The 17303-nt window shown below is 38.9% G+C and overlaps 1 protein-coding gene across 2 annotated transcripts in view; it reads right to left on the bottom strand.

Annotated features, from left to right (window-relative positions):
- Positions 1-10188, bottom strand: part of LOC106588535 (ras/Rap GTPase-activating protein SynGAP) — a 75510-nt gene extending 65322 nt beyond the window's left edge. For both annotated transcript variants that reach the window (XM_014177666.3, XM_014177665.3), the window contains exons 1-2: positions 10058-10188; positions 5447-5564 (exon numbers count right to left, since the gene is read on the bottom strand). In XM_014177666.3, the coding sequence (XP_014033141.2) occupies positions 5447-5564; positions 10058-10099 (160 nt within the window). In that variant the 5' untranslated portion in view covers positions 10100-10188. The remainder of the gene's footprint in view (positions 1-5446; positions 5565-10057) is intronic.
- Between the last annotated feature and the right edge of the window lie 7115 nt (positions 10189-17303).

The raw sequence follows: 17303 nt of genomic DNA, 5'->3' as shown, positions 1-17303 counted from the left end.
AAATGTTCAAAGGCCTGAAGCAACAACTTCAAATAATAACCACACTTAAATTGATACTGAATGTGTGGTTATGGTTTCATCCACTATATACCTGCAGCATCAACCTAGCAGTTAGTAGTTATTGGCCTTCCCTGTGGCTCAGTTGGTAGAGCATGGTGTGTGCAACGCCAGCGTTGTGGGTTTGATTCCCACGGGGGGCCAGTACAAAAAAAAAAAAAATGCATGAAATGAAAATGAAATGTATGTATTCACTATTGTAAGTTGCTCTGGATAAGAGCATCTGCTAAATGACTAAAATGTAAATGTAGTCAGTACAAAGTTGGCAAAATGTGGCATTTGATGTCATAATTGTTGTAAACTTGTATTCTGGTGATCTTAACCAGACAAAGATGTATTTTTTCTTTATAACATCAAGACGTCTTTGGAAAGACTTCTTATTTCGCTTATCTGGTCAGATAACCAGATTATTTAACCAAATTACAACCAGATAAATACATGTATTGCTAAATTGGCATTTACAAAACCTGACCATGATGTCACAACATCATAATGCAAAATGTACACATTTCATCGACATAGAATAATAGGACAATTAAAAGTGAAGAATTTGTGAACCAATTTGTGAACCACTAATAAAGTAGCCAGCATTAAAAGTTGATGTGGGAAAATGACTTATTCCCTTCATCAGTAATTATATAATTACATATTGCAGTCCCACTGTGAAATCCACTCGAAAGTACTGTTGAATTAGAAAAAGTGTTAATGGTCATAATTGCACATTGCCACCATCAGCCAATTCCATGGGGCACTATAGACAAATCTGAAAACCTTTTTACAAATATCTCTAATTCAGAATATACAAATGTACCGGTGACATTCCATGAAATGAGTGCCTTTTGTGTCCCTTTGATATTTTAAGTAGAAATTGTGCAGCAATATTGAATTTTAAAAGCCTTTATATTCAATGAAGTGCCCTTTTAATATTGACCCCATGGATAATTCAATAAATCAGATTTGCTAAAGTGCAAACATTTTGCAATTTGAAATGTGCCTCCATGCACCCTCTGTGACTGCCAGGAAGATTTAACATGCTTAATCCTGACATTTCTCCAAGTTTTCACCATCATTGTAAAGCCCTAGTTATTTTATTGCTTTGACAAAGTAATTTCTGAAGATTATTATTTATTTCATGTGATTAGTGATTAATTTACGTCTGTCCCTCATTTTAAGGTCAACCCTGTTATGTAAACTGAACTCTCATTTTAATATGGTGGAACTATTCCTTTTTAATTATTTTTTTTCAAAAGAAACATTGAACATCTAATAGGCAAATCATAGCGTAAAAGCAGATGAGCTGGTTCTACTCTTTTTTGGCAGTTTTCTGGTGTTTTGTGGTGGAAAACTGAATGTGTCAAGCATAACATGTCAACCATGTTTCCCGTAGATAGTCAGCATAGATAGACAGGCTAGAAATGTTTTAAAACCTGTTGGGGCTAGGGGGCAGTATTGACAATTTCGGAAAAAATATGTGCCCATATTAACCCCTGTGCGGCCTCGACATCCAGCGAAAAATCATATCGCCATTAGCATAACTAAATTTAATTAACAAAAATCCAAATTATATCCTTTTATAGACACACCTCTCCTGAATCGAACCACGTTGTCCGATTTCAAAAAGGCTTTACAGCAAAAGCAAAACATTAGATTATGTTAGAGGAGTATATCGTAAAAGTAGCCACATAGCCATTTTCCGACCAACCACATGCATCACAAATAACCAAAAAACAGCTAAATGCAGCACTAACCTTTGACAATCTTCATCAGATGACACACCTAGGACATCATGTTACACAATACATGCATTCTTTTGTTCGATAAAGTTCATATTTACATATAAAAACAGCATTTTACATCGGTGCGTAACGTTGACTAACTATTTTCCCTCAAATGCATCCGATGAAACAGCGCTACAATTTACTAAATTACTATTCGAAAACATTTTTAAAATGTAATATTGTCATTCTAAGATTTATAGATGAATATCTCTTGAAAGCACCTGTAATGCCAGATTTAAAAATAACTTTACTGGGTAATCACACTTTGCGATAAAAAGGGGATGCGATACTCAGAACAATAGGCTAGCAATACAGGTCAGCGCCATCTTGGAACAATCGCATATGAAATCTAGTCTTGTATACTATTGTCAATAATCCCTTACCTTTGATTATCTTCATCCTTAGGCACTTCCAGGAATCCCAGGTCCACACCAAATGTATTTTCATTCGAAAAAGTTCATCCTTTATGTTCCATTAGCTTGTTGTTGTTAGCGCGTTCTGAAGGCTGCACCAAAAGTTCCGACGTGCGCGGGGCTGCTCTTTCAACAAAATGCATTTTTTTCTTATTTAGGTTCGTTCAAACATGTCAAACGTTGTATAACATAAATCTTTAGGGCCTTTTTCAACCAGAGCTCCAATAAGATTCAAGGGGGACGATTGCATAGTCATTATAAACGTTTCGAAAGGGGAGGGTAGCCAGGGGCGCCGGCGTCATAATGGTGATGGCCCTCTCCGTGTGACCACGTTCCACAGCGTGTCATTCTGTCAGTTTTCACAGTAGGAGGCTCAAATCACTTTGTAAAGACTGGGGACATCTAGTGGAAGCAATAGGAAGTGCTCAATGAACCATAGCTCACGGTGTGATTAATAGGCAACTTGATGGAGTTGAGTCCGCAATTCAGAATTCCACTTCCTGTTTCGATCTGTCTCGGGGTTTAGACTGCCATATGAGTTCTGTTATACTCACAGACACCATTCAAACAGTTCTAGAAACTTTAGGGTGTTTTCTATCCACAAGTATTAATTATATGCATATCCTAGCTTCTGAGTTTGAGTAGTAGGCCGTTTAAAATGGGCACGATTTTTTTTCAGAATGCGCTGTGGCGCCCCCTATCCTAGGCGACCGTCAAGAGGTTAAACTGCCTCCTACTCAAACTCAGAAGCTAGGATATGCATATTATTAGTAGATTTGAATAGAAAACACTCTGAAGTTTCTAAAACCGTTTGAATGGTGTCTGTGAGTATAACAGAACTCATATGGCAAGCAAAAACCTGAGAGAAATCCTACCAGGAAGTGGAAATCTGGATGCATGGGCTCTCTTCAAGTCATTTCCTATTGAATACACGGTGACGTAGTAATAATTGTGCACTTCCTACGGCTTCCACTAGATGTCGACAGTCTTTACAAAGTTGTTTGAAGCTTCTACGATGAACAGAGACCGAATGACAAGGAGGGGAAGTTGTTGAGGCAGGGGGTGACATCACTTCTTGGGGCGCGTTCACGAGGGAGGATCCTCCCGTTCCAAAACCTTTATCAAGACACGGTTGAAATATTATTGAATCTTCACGTTCTGAAGGCCCTAAAGATTGATGTTTTACAACGTTTGACATGTTTGAACGAACGTAAATACAACTTTTTTTAACTTTTCGTCGCGACATCGTCCGTGTGCTTTCTACACTTGGAGTAGCTTACTGGACGCACGAACAACAAGGAGTTATTTGGACATAAATGATGGACTTTATCGAACAAAACATTTGTTGTGGACCTGGGATACCTGGAAGTGCTTTCTGATGAAGATGATCAAAGGTAAGGGAATATTTCTAATGCAATGTATGATTTTAGATGACTCGAAGATGGCGGCTATCTGTATAGCCTAGTGTATTTTTCTGAGCTCAGTACTCAGATTATTGCAAAGAGTGCTTTCCTCGTGAAGCTTTTTTGAAATCTTTCATAGCGTTTGCATAAAGGAGATGTTCATCTATAATTCTTTGAATGACAGTTTAATTTTGTATCAATGTTTATGACAAGTATTTTTGTAAATTGTGGCGCTGATTCACCGGCAGTATTTGAGGGAAAATATTTTCTGAACGTCACGCGCTGATGTAAAATGCTGTTTTTATATATAAATATGAACTTTATCGAACAAAAAATGCATGTATTGTGTAACATGATGTCCTAGGAGTGTCATCTGATGAAGATCATCAAAGGTTACTTCTGCATTTAGCTGTGGTTTGGGTTTTTGTGATGCATGCTAGTTGCTTAGAAAATGGCTGTGTGGTTATTGTGTCGATGTACTCTCCTAACATAATCTAATGTTTTGCTTTCGCTGTAAAGCCTTTTGGAAATCGGACAACGTGGTTTGATTCAGGAGAAGTGTATCTATAAAATGGTGTAAAATAGTCCTATGTTTGAGAACTTTGAATTATGACATTTTGTGGTTTTAAATCTGGCGCTCTGATTTTTCACTGGCTGTTGAATAGCGATTTCGCCCCACAACCCTAGAGAGGTTAACAATAAATAAAAATTAAGCTTGCATTCAACAGCCCCTCCCTGATGCATACAACAAGCTTCTATTTTCCCTGTCACAAGGGAATTTAAAGCTGATTTAAGATGAAATTGTCAACCCTGTTACTTCATTTGGCACTTAATAGGCACTTACTATCGTGATCTTTTTGAGATGGTAAACATGTTTTTTATGAACCTGAACATGTGCTCTGTTATGACAGAATGTTACAATTAGATGATTTTTTTTTCTCACCAAGTTACACATCTCAGAAGGCACCGAATTGGTGCAATGACCCACCAACTAATGTACAGATAAGAGTATTTTTTATTTATTTTACCTTTATTTAACTAGGCTAGTCAGTTAAGAATAAATTCTTATTTTCAATGACAAATGTATCAACAAAGCCAATAGATATATTCTTAGAGACACAATCATAGTTACTTAATTCTGTTCATGAAAATAATTAAATGATTGTTATGCATATGTATGTCTTCATCTCTGTACATGTGTATGGTATACATGACAACCATCACTGAATGCTGCCCCCTTAGCTTGTTTCATGGTGCAGTTTGAATACAAATCTATTTAAATAATTAAACTATTCTATGCTTCCAGCATAGTAGTACAATGAAAAATACTTATAATATTTTGAAGCTGACAAATACCAATACGGTCAAAGTGTTGTTTGACATAGCGCATCACGTCAATGCATCACTTAAACAACAGAAGACTACAGTACTTAAACTGCAAGTGGGCACTTCTTATTTACTGTATTCAAGGTGTGACCTTGAATGTGTGCTACTGAGGGTTTTAATATATAATTTGATTTCACTGACACATAAAAAGGCACATAAAAAGGCACAGAGAAGGAGTGCAAAAAAGAAGGGTAACCAACAGTATGCTTTCATAGCGGTGTATTTAATTTGTCTCCAACAAATACAATGGCTTGGGAAATGCAAGGATGCATGTACCAAACCAGAGCTTGCAGATATCCAGAACAATAAAAAACAATGTATTTGAATTGGTTCTATTGAACTGCAATGCACTTACATAGTTTGCACTTTGCAATCCAGTACACATCTTTTCGGTATGGGTTCTACATACCTATCTCGGGGTGCTGATTTCTCCCCTCCACCGGCACACTGACTGTCCTTCGAAGCAGCTTGGTGCGCTCGCTGCGCTGAGAGCCTGAGCGACGTTCATGCATCAGTAAAGGGTGAACCTAAGGTAAGAACAGGAGGTCAGATAGGTCAAGGTCCGGCTGAAAACCCATCTCTTAAGATTGTACCTTGGTCACTCCACGCCTGACCATCGCTCCTCCTAGCACTTCCCCTACATACTGTATAAATCACTTGTGTTGGGCACTAAAGCCTCACTTTGTTTAGCTGTTGTCCTGTAAGAAAAAAGTGATTGCACAGGATCATTTCATTTTTGCTAAATGATCATATCAAACCAGAGCATATACAGTATAAGAAAAAGTTAGTTGTGTAACACAGCTACATGCTTTTTATTTGTATTTATTTATGTCAATTTCACTGGTGTAAATATTTCTGAGTTAGCTTCATATGACTTGATATTTGTGTATTTAACATAATAAAGCAATAAACTGAAAACCTCCCCTACTGAAATCCAGACCATTGAGGGTTGAGCGTCTCAAGGACCAGGGGCATTTTCCACCCACACTTAAAATAAAGGCTAGCACAACACATTCCCAATGTGGTTAACAGAGGTGAGAGGTCAAATTGCTTTACAACACGCAAAGCCTTACCCAGAAGCACTTTGTCTCTATGTGAAACAAATAGTTAACAAAGTGAATAGGTTGGCATTAAGGCTACATTCTGGTATTTAATAAAACAATAAACTGACACTTGCATTGGTATACAGCTGAGGGATGGGGATAGGGAAATGTAACCCCTCTCAAATTCTTAAACAGCACAGACTGACATCAACATTATCGTTGATATCTCTTCAAAATCAGGCTTGTTAACCTTGTCTCTGAAAATATGAATTTATCATATACTGTAGGTTAATGTGACCTCCAAAACCATGCCGCACATACTGTATTAAGTGTCATATTACTTCATTTGTGAGCCATTCTTATGTCCCCTATGCTCTCTGTAAATGCTAGCTTTGTTGATCCTCTTATTCGTTGAAATTGTAACATTTTCCCAAATATTGCATTGAATTAAAATATTCCATCCCACATATTTCATTGAGTTCATTTGACTATATATAGTTGTTTGACATACCACAGAGAGAAAAGTAGATGGCTCAGCACAACCTCAATGAACTTGGAGAGCTACTGTACATTATATTGAGTGGGTTCTGCTGTTAGCTGTGGCAAAGAGCCCTTGGCTAAGGGACAGTGAAAGGACAAGGGTGTGTGGTCCGAAATAGCTTCTCCCACAGGTATTTCCCCAGACAGGTGACATGAGCCAGCACTGGTAAGTGCATCACCAGAAAGTGCTGAAGTTTAGAGAGAGAGAAATGATATTCGCATTGTGATACTGTGCCATAGTAAATAGCAGAAAACACATACAATTGAGCTCAGGTAACGCTAGCAATGATAAATTGCCATTCCAATTGACTTAAGCTCTACTAAGTTGAATGTAAATTGAATAGCTTTTTTCCTTTATTCAGAAGTACAGTACTGCACATCTTTTTTAAGTGCACTACCCCAGTACTCGCAGCGAGTAAAACACATATTGGAGTAAAATACATGTTTTGTATGACTATAATTAGTAATGAACTATATTAAATGCTTGTACAGTATGTTCTCAGATCAATAGATTAATGTAATCCCCTATCCCATCCAGATACACGCTAAAGGAAAAGGTTACATAAGTAGAGGAATTCCTCTCATTTTCATTGAAAACCCTAACCCTCAAACAATTCATATGAATCACCTGTGTATGATTACGATCATATCAGGTTCAATTTACAATAACAAAAAGTGTCTCCGTTACTGGGGTGTCTTTGCAAGAGTACCTGCCATATGAATTAAGAAGAGGAACGATTATTTTGGGATACCACATTGTAAAGTTGAATAATGTCTCCCTCCAATGGCTAGTTTTGGGACTTCATCTCTCACATCTGGGCTGCTCTGTTATTGATGGGCCCGTGATGTATTCCACAAATCTGCCCAATTCTACTTTCCTACTCGGAACTAACAAACCACTGATACATTGCATTGCATCATCAATGCATTAGCTTGTGCTAATTTCCAGCATCTGTCCGTATATGGGTTGTAAAATAGGAGTATTCAAGTGGGGGAAAGAAAATAAAAAATACAACAAAATGGTATCATACAATAACATTCTTGCTGTTCTTTATACAAGCTATTCCTTAAATCTTCTCTTACCCACTTGATGAGACAACTCGTATTAACTAAATAATTCAAAACCCCCACTTGGACCTAATAGAAACATACAGAATTTAAAATAAATAATTGCGCTAGGGATAGAATGTGGATGTACAGCTCTATGGCTGCGTTTACACAGGCATCCAAATCTGATATTTTTTTCACTCAAAGGTATTTTGATCAATCAGACCAGCTCTGCATGAGCTCTGATGTGATAGGTGAAAAGATGAAAGACAATTAGTGCTGTAAAAATATCAGAATTGGGCTGCCCGTACGACACCACATTCAATACAACCTGTATTAGCTGCCCACTGCGGTACCTAGTTTTTCGCCCCTGTCTCTCAATCGGAGACTGATAAAGACCTAGGTAGCCTGGTGTACGGACTCACTAGTAGCGTTATAAAGTTTAAACACATCACCTTTAATAGGGTTTGGCCCTGAAAGTTCAGTAACAGAAAAAAGTAGGACCTAGCCTGGATACTCAAATTATCTAAAGGGTACCTTTATTGGTTAGGGACAACACTCCAATCCAAACAGGGTTTAGGTGTGTTAACCTAGTGCACCATACCAATATACAGTGCATTCGGAAAGTATTCAGACTCTTTGACCTTTTCCACATTTTGTTACGTTACAGCCTTATTCTAAAATTTATTAAATCGTTTTTTTCCTCATCAATCTACACACAATACCCCATAATGACAAAGCAAAAACAGGTTTTTACAAATGTTAGCAAATTTATTACAAAAAAAACTGCTATCACATTTACGTAAGTATTCAGACTCTTTACTCAGTACTTTGTTGAATCACCTTTGGCAGCGATTACAGCCTCGAGTCTTCTTGGGTATGACACTACAAGCTTGACACACCTGTTGTTGGGGAGTTTCTTCCATTCTTCTCTGCAGATCCTCTCAAGCTCTGTCAGATTGCATGGGGAGCGTTGCTGCACAGCTATTTTCAGGTCTCTCAAGAGATGTTCGATCGGGTTCAAGTCCGGGCACTGGCTGGGCCACTCAAGGACATTCAGAGACTTGTCCCGAAGCCACTCCTGCATTGTCTTGGCTGTGTTGTCCTGTTGGAAGGTGAACCTTTGCACCCATTTGAGGTCTGAGTGCTTTGTGTGCTCTGAGTGCTCTGAGTGCTCTGGAGCAGGTTTTCATCAAGGATCTATCTGTATTATACTCTGTTCATCTTTGCCTCGATCCTGACTAGTCTCCCAGTCCCTGCTGCTGAAAAACATCCCCACAGCATGATGCTGCTACCACCACGCTTCACAGTAGGGATGGTGCCAGGTTTCCTCCAGATGTGACGCTTGGCATTCAGGACAAAGAGTTCAATCTCGGTTTCATCAGACCAGAGAATCTTGTTTCTCATGGTCTGAGAGTCCATTAGGTGCCTTTTGGCAAACTCCAAGCAGGCTGTCATGACCCTTTTACTGAGGAGTGGCTTCTGTCTGGCCACTCTACCATAAAGGCCTGATTGGTGGAGTGCTGCAGAGATGGTTGTCCTTCAGGAAAGTTCCTCCCATCTCCACAGAGCAACTCTGGAGCTCTGTCAGAGTGACCATCGGGTTCTTGGTCACCTCCCTGATCAAGGCCCTTCTCCCAAAACTGCTCAGTTTGGCTGGGCGACCAGCTCTAGGAAGAGTCTTGGTGGTTCAAAACTTTGTCCAATTAAGATTGATGGAGGCCACTTTGTTCTTGGGGACCGTCTAGGTACTCTTCCCAGATCTGTGCCTTGACACAATCCTATCTCGGAGCTCTACAGACAATTCCTTCGACCTCATGGCTTGGTTTTTGCTCTGACATGCACTGTCAACTGTGGGTCCTTATTTAGACAGGTGTGTACCTTTCCAAATCATGTCCACACAGGTGAACTCCATTCAAGTTCTAGAAACATCTCAAGGATGATCAATGGTAACAGGATGCACCTGAGCTCAATTTCGAGTATCATAGCAAAGTATTTGAATACTTATGTAAATAAGGTATTTTTTTTTTTTTTAAATTATAAATTTGAAAATGTTTCTAAAATCCTGTTTTCGCTTTGTCATTATGGAGTATTGTGTGTAGATTTATGAGGAAAAACATTTATTTAATCAATTTTAGAATAAGGCTGTAACAATAAAGTGTGGAAAAATTCAAGGGGTCTGAATACTTTCCGAATATACTGTACCTGTAGGTAAATAAATCAGTGATCAATGTGGACTCTCAACCCATCAGGTAGACTCTCTAGTCAATCAAATACATTCACTGACCAATTAAGAGCTAGGGAGAAATGAAAATCAGCAGGACTGTGGTTGTCTGCCATGTCCTGCATGTGCTTGTCTCTGGTGAACAAGATGGAGGTATTCATCCTACCTCCTCCTGGTCAAACATGTAGCGCTGACTCCCGGTTCTCATCGAGCGGCGTAGGTTCCAACCAGGGGAATCATAAGCCAGGCCATTGGAAGGGGTCTGGGGCCGCGAAGACAACGGGGAGGCACACCTTCCATCTTAGAATGAGATAAAAGGAATTAGTAAATTAACTTTATATAGAAGAAAAACAGCACAGCAGCTAGGATCAATAGCACAATTGATAATGCCAGAAAAATAATACTTTATTTTTTTCCCCAGGAGGTAGCAGCAGAGCTTCCATTTTTTACTTGTTATAAATAGAGTTGGCAATCAGATCTACTGATTGTCCTAAAAATAAAATAGACCTGTCCTCAATTCAGAAACTTCCATGAGATAGAAAGACAGTGGTGTCTTTTGACAAAAAAGTAAGAGACCTGATATATATCTATGTGCTGCGTCATGATACAGAAACTGGCTCCTGACCATGTGGGCTGTTTTGGCTCGGACAAGGCTTACTTATAATATATAATTTTATATATCATAAGTTGCTTGTTTACTGGCAAGTTGCAGATACAAACAGCTAATCCTCTTTCACAATTAGTTGTCTTTCTCAGTAGATGAAAACAAACAATTTAACACCACCTCGCATCCCTGCCCCATTTATTTGGGGGTATTATAATAAAGTAAGGAAGTAGTACACGAAGTGCATTCTTCAAATACTACAGATAAATACTTTTTTAAAAGGCTGAATAGTGCACCTTTAATGTTACCCAATAAGTCAATATGTACCACAGCAGTGTGCCCAAATCTAGGAGACAGGGATGCATAACAAAAACTACAACATTGACATTAATAAAACGGACATACTCTTGCGTATTGTATTTGGCAATATAGCAAACCTAATGATGTTTATGGAAAAGTATGTGACATTTCAATTCTGTGTTAATTCTCCATGATAAAAATAATAATAGAGAACCATTTCTGTAATTTGCCCATTCATTGTGCTGGGAGGATAGCCAAGCGGCACATTATTATCCACCTACTTGGAGGTATGGTGATTTTCATACAAGAATGCAATACTGTATATACAATTTGACTGTGTGTCATATTTTGTGCACGGTTAAAGTTGCACATCCAGAAATAGAGGAGTGCACAGGAAGCTAAAATTCTGCTCTGGCATGTCATTTCCGCAACGCCCACTCCTTCACTCGCTCTCACTCACACACACACCCCCAGCCCATCGCCATGGCAACTGAGAAAAGAATAGACTAAGGGACTGCTGAAGGGAAAGATGATCTGCAAAGGATAGAGCAAAAGATTCCAAGCAGGATGAAGAGAGAAATGGAAATAGCAAAATGGGTTCGAGAGAGGATAGGGCTAGCGTTCCAAAGGGGAGGAAGAGAAGAGAACATCTGATAGAACTAGCTACCTAAAGGGGAAATTGAGGTTTGTGAACAATTGACAGTGGAAAAGGTGGAAGAGAGAGATAGTAGAAGGGTGAGGAACTAAAGGAAAGGAGGGCACTATTTTTTAAGTGAAGCCCACACTTTGTCTCCATGGCAACCCTGATACACATGAAGAAGTGACTAGTCTCCTCCCTCTCTTGTCCTCTATAGTCTTTAAATGTACAATATCACATGTAGTATGTAGGAGGCCCTGCAGATTCCAAAAGTAGAAAGTAGATATTCCACCACTGTAGTTTTGTGTGGGCTTGTGATAACCTTGACCACTACACACTGGAAACATTAGGCTGCTTCATAGTCACAATCATATTTTTTCCTTATGGCTTACCCCTCCCCCTCTCTTTTTACCCATATGTCCCTATTTCCTTCCCTTTCCTCCTCTTTACTCCCTGCATTTCACTCTCTCCCACTCTCTCAATTTTTCTAAACTAACATATGGAATTCTTTTCAGTTGGTCATACCAAGGATCACTTAACTATTTGAGTTTGAATTTTAAGACCCCTTAAGGTATTAAAAAATATATATTTTATTTGATAAAACATTGAATTTGGCATTACTGCTATTAGCCAATAGAAACACAGTGAATAACAGAGTCTAAAGAAGATTGTTGTGAAGTGACTGTCCTATATCTGAGAGATATAAGAAAGATTTGATTTCTTTTTCTTATTTTTTATCATGTAAATATCCCATTATTTTAGGCACGGAACTATCTCCATATATACTTCCTTTCATTTTTTAAACCGGTACCGGGACCTTCAGACGAGGCTTGTTAGGCTTGTGCGCGTCCTTGAGCAAAACGGAGAACACCATCGTGTTTGTTAGAGTCTCATCTTTCAATGGAGTGGCCATGATAGTTTAGGCCAAACTGTTCGGACGCTACAGATGTTTTCGTGAGAAGACCGATTTTCGGGAAGGCTCATGGTCTGATAAACACTGCTCTGGCTCTGCCACCTTTCACCGCAGCTGTGGAAGGGCGATATCGGCGGATGCAGTGGATTGATGGGGATTTTTTTTATTATGTAAATAGTTTTATTATGTTCTGCAATGTTGTTACTGAAGCTAAGTTCACTGTGTGAATCAGGCCTTCGTGCTCAAATTGCTGCAAATAAACCACAGCATTCTGCAGCAATACACCATCCCATCTGGTTTGCACTTGGTGGGACAATCATTTGTTTTCAACAGGACAATGACACAACACACCTCCAGGCTGTGTAAGGGCTATTTTACCAAGAAGAAGAGTGATAGAGTGCTGCATCAGATGGCCTGGCCTCCACAATCACCCGACCTCAACTCAGTTGAGATGGTTTGGGATGAGTTGGACCGCAGAGTGAAGGAAAAGCAGCCAACAAGTGCTCAGCATATCTGGGAACTCCTTCAAGACAGTTGGAAAAGCATTCCAGTTGAAGCTGGTTGAGAGAACGCCAAGAGTGTGCAAAGCTGTCATCAAGGCAAAGGGTGGCTACTTTGAAGAATCTCAAATATAAAATATATTTTGATTTGTTTAACACTTTTTTGGTTACAACATGATTCCATATGTGTTATTTCATAGTATTGATGTCTTCACTATTATTCTACAATGTAGAAAATTGTGAAAATAAAGAAAAACCCTTAAATGAGTAGGTGTGTCCAGATTTTTGACTGGTACTGTATACCTATGCCGTCTAGTGGATTGACCCATTTCAGCACCATGCCGCTGTCCTTAAGTGCTCCCCAGTGTCTAGGGAGTTCAAACCATTTCAGCACCACAGCATTGTCCGCACTGCTCTCACAGACTCACACCCACACTTGTAAACAACTGATCTAATTCACATCACGACCATGGTAAAATCCATGCTAACGCTAACGGGGTATGAAGTAGAAATGCTCCATTGAAGTCATCAATGGAAAATCGTGGCAAAACATATCAACCGACCAAGGCTGGAATTCTATCAAACCTGCCATAGCAATATGTATTCATGTGTTTGTTTACAAACTTCACCACTTCACCTCATACACACACACTTCTTATTCTGAACAATGATAGCATACCTGTGAGGGGAGTCTACCTGGTAATAGTTGTAGGTCTTTATATAGTAACCAAGACCAATGGCCAGGCCACATGAATCAGGTTTTATTGGGCAGCATTGGGAACCACAACACTTGATTGTGTTCACATAGTTGTTAGTGAGTAGAGGGAGTTTAAATCAAAAGGTTATCTGCAGCTAAGTATAGACTTTCATCAATACATTAGCCTCAAAAGACCTACGTACATCTGATTACATCCATTGCTCTACTACATGACTGCTAGGGTGGAACAGACTGGGACAGAGTAATGTTTAAAAGTAGCGATCTGACATACTCACAAAAGGTTATAAGAAAGTGGCCAGATTAGCAACAGGAAAGAGCTTGTGTAAAACAATACAAAGCCAAGACAAAAGTCACTGCACACAATGGACTACTATGGAATATATTTTATTTAACCTTTATTAAACCAGAATGTTCCATTGATGTTTGAATACTTATTTCCAAGGGAGGCATATTTGATCCATTAAAAAAAACTACAGTGCTGCATAAAAACATAAATATCAAGAAATACCCACCATCATTGTAAAACATGAAGGCTTTGTCATCCAGACCTGAAAAGGGTAGCTTTAGCCTTGAACTCCTCTATCTGGATAAAGTACTCTAAATTGAACAAATTCTGGAGATTATTCCAAGACCAAGAAAACCAGAAAACTAAAAGCTGTTTTACCAAGTTCTGTGGTCTGGCCCTTGGCACCTGGAATAGCAACTTAACTTACACAGTAAAATCGCAAGAATTCGTTCAACTCTATGGAGTCAAATGTAACACTATTTGGAAGTTTATAGCGTCCCACCCGCATTTTGCGTTAAAACTACTCTGGTCATGGTGTTGATATTTTTGGTATTCAAATGACAATAATTGGAGGAATTATCCAAGTCTCCGAGAGTTGCTTAAATTGAACTCAAATTCTATATTAATATTTTCAGTGTAATTTTTTATCTTTTGCATTAATTGTTAAAAAAATATATTTTTGCATTAACAATCTGCTCCAGCCGAGTACATTTCTCTTTCAGTTGACATCCTTTGAGTTATAAGGGTTTAAAGCTATATTTAAATATTTCTTAATTTGTAACATTATAGTGGTTTGCAATGTAATATCCAATCTCAATTGGAATCCAACTTGTAGGAATTTATCCAGCACTTTTACATTTCCCCAAATGTGCATTTAGCATACATGTCATTGTAGGGAAGAAAATACAGTATTTGGAGACCACCTACACACCATGTAAACTGGAACAACTATCTCACTAACTGTTGCTATAAATCCAACCACTTAAAGATTGGATTAGTTTAGAAAAATGTGTAGCATAAAATCAAAAACAAAGTACATGCAAAAAAACTGATAATGAAACAAACTATTTAAAAAATCACATCTGATTTAACTCCCTGTCTCTGGTTACTCTTAATGGAGTTAAAAGTACTCTGTCCCAATCAACTCCAGTTGTCAAAGACTAACTTCAGGGTCTCTTGAGGGTTAATATAACTCCCAGTAGAGTCAATTTAAGCCAAATTTCTTTAACATTGTGATTTCAACTATCCTTGATTTACTGTGTAGTTGGGATGATCTGAGGTTATAAGAACCATGGCTGGCCTGGGTCAAGGAACAGAGATACATTTACCAGTTATATATACAGTACCAGTCAAAAGTCTGGACACACCTAATCATTCAAGGGTTTTTCTTTATTTTTACTATTTTCTACATTGTAGAATAATAGTGAAGACATCAAAACTATGAAATAACACATATGGAATAACGTTGGAACCCAAAAAAAGTGTTAAACAAAGATTCATCAAAGTAGCCACCCTTTGCCTTGATGACAGCTTTGCACACTCTTGGCATTCAGTCTGAAGGAGTTCCACATATGCTGAGCACTTGTTGACTGCTTTCCTTTCACCCTGCCGTCCAACTCATCCCAAACCATCTCAATTGGGTTGAGGTCGGGTGATTGTGGAGGCCAGGTCATCTGATGCAGCACTTCCTTCTTGGTCAAATAGCCCTTACACTGCCTGGAGGTGTGTTGTGTCATTGTCCTGTTGAAAAACAAATGATTGTCCCACTAAGAGCAAACCAGATGGGATGGCATATCGCTGCAGAATGCTGTGGTAGGCATGCTGGTGAAGTGTGCCTTAAATTCTAAATAAATCACAGACAGTGTCACCAGCAAAGCACCCCTACACCATCACACCACCTCCTCCATGCTTCACAGTGGGAACCACACATGCAGAGATCGTTTGGAACCAAAAATCTCAAATTTTGACTCATTAGACCAAAGGACAGATTTCTAATGTCTATTGCTCGTGTTTCAAATCAAATAAATGTGTATTTGTCACATACACATGATTAGCAGATGTTAATGCGAGTGTAGCGAAATGCTTGTGCTTCTAGTTTCGACCATGCAGTAATATCTAACAAGTAATCTAACCAAACAATTTCACAACAACTACATTATACACACAAGTGTAAAGGAATGAATAAGAATATGTACATAAAAATATATGAATGAGTGATGGCCGAACGGCATAGGCAAGATGCAGTAGATGGTATAGAGTACAGTATATACATATGAGATGAGTAATGTAGGGTATGAAAACATTATATAAAGTGGCATTGTTTAAAGTGGCTAATGATACATTTAATTACATCAAGATGGCAAGATGCAGTAGAAGGTAGAGTCCAGTATATACATATGAGATGAGTAATGTAGGGTATGTAAACATTATATAAAGTGGACTTGTTTAAAGTGGCTAGTGATACATTTATACATCAATTTTTAAAGTGGCTAGAGTTGAGTCAGTATGTTGGAAGCAGCCACTCAATGTTAGTAATGGCTGTAACAGTCTGATGGCCTTGAGATAGAAGCTGTTTTTCAGTCTCTCGGTCCCCGCTTTGATGCACCTGTACTGACCTCGTCTTCTGGATGATAGCGGGGTGAACAGGCAGTGGCTCGGGTGGTTGTTGTCCTTGATGTCCTTGATGAGTGAGGTCTGCGTTATGCAGACCTCACTACCCTCTGGAGAGCCTTACGGTTATGGGCGGAGCAGTTCCCGTACCAGGCGGTGATACAGCCCGACAGGATGCTCTCGATTGTGCATCTTGGCCCAAGCAAGTCTCTTCTTATTATTGGTGTCCTTTAGTAGTGGTTTCTTTGCAGAAATTCGACCATGAAGGCCTGATTCCTGCAGTGTCCTCTGAACAGTTGATGTTGAGATGTGTCTGTTACTTAAACTCTGTGAATCATTTATTTGGGCTGCAATTTCTGAGGCTGGTAACTCTAATGAAATGATCCTCTGCAGTAGAGGTAACTCTGGGTCTTCCTTTCCGGTGGCGGTCCTCATGAGAGCCAGTTGCATCATAGTGGTTAATGGTCTTTGTGACTGCACTTGAAGAAACTTTCAAAGTTCTTGAAATTTTCCAGATTGACTGACCTTAATGTCTGAAAGTAATGGACTGTCGTTTCTTTTTGCTTATTTGAGCTGTTCTTTGTCTTTCACCAAAAAGGGCTATCTTCTGTATACCACCCTTACCTTGTCACAACACAACTGATTGGCTCAAACACATTAAGAAATAACAAAATTCCACAAATTAACTTAGAACAAGGCACACCTGTTAATTGAAATGCAGGTTACTACCTCATGAAGCTGGTTGAGAGAATGCCAAGAGTGTGCAAAGCTGTCATCAAGGCAAAGGGTGGCTACTTTGAAGAATCTCAAATATAAATATACTTTGATTTGTTTAACACGTTTT

The sequence above is a fragment of the Salmo salar genome, chromosome 27 (genome assembly GCF_965601325.2).
Source record: "Salmo salar chromosome 27, fSalSal1, whole genome shotgun sequence".
Taxonomy (NCBI): domain Eukaryota; kingdom Metazoa; phylum Chordata; class Actinopteri; order Salmoniformes; family Salmonidae; genus Salmo; species Salmo salar.
Note: the sequence above shows the minus strand (reverse complement) of the source record. Positions and strands in the feature narration are given on the sequence as shown.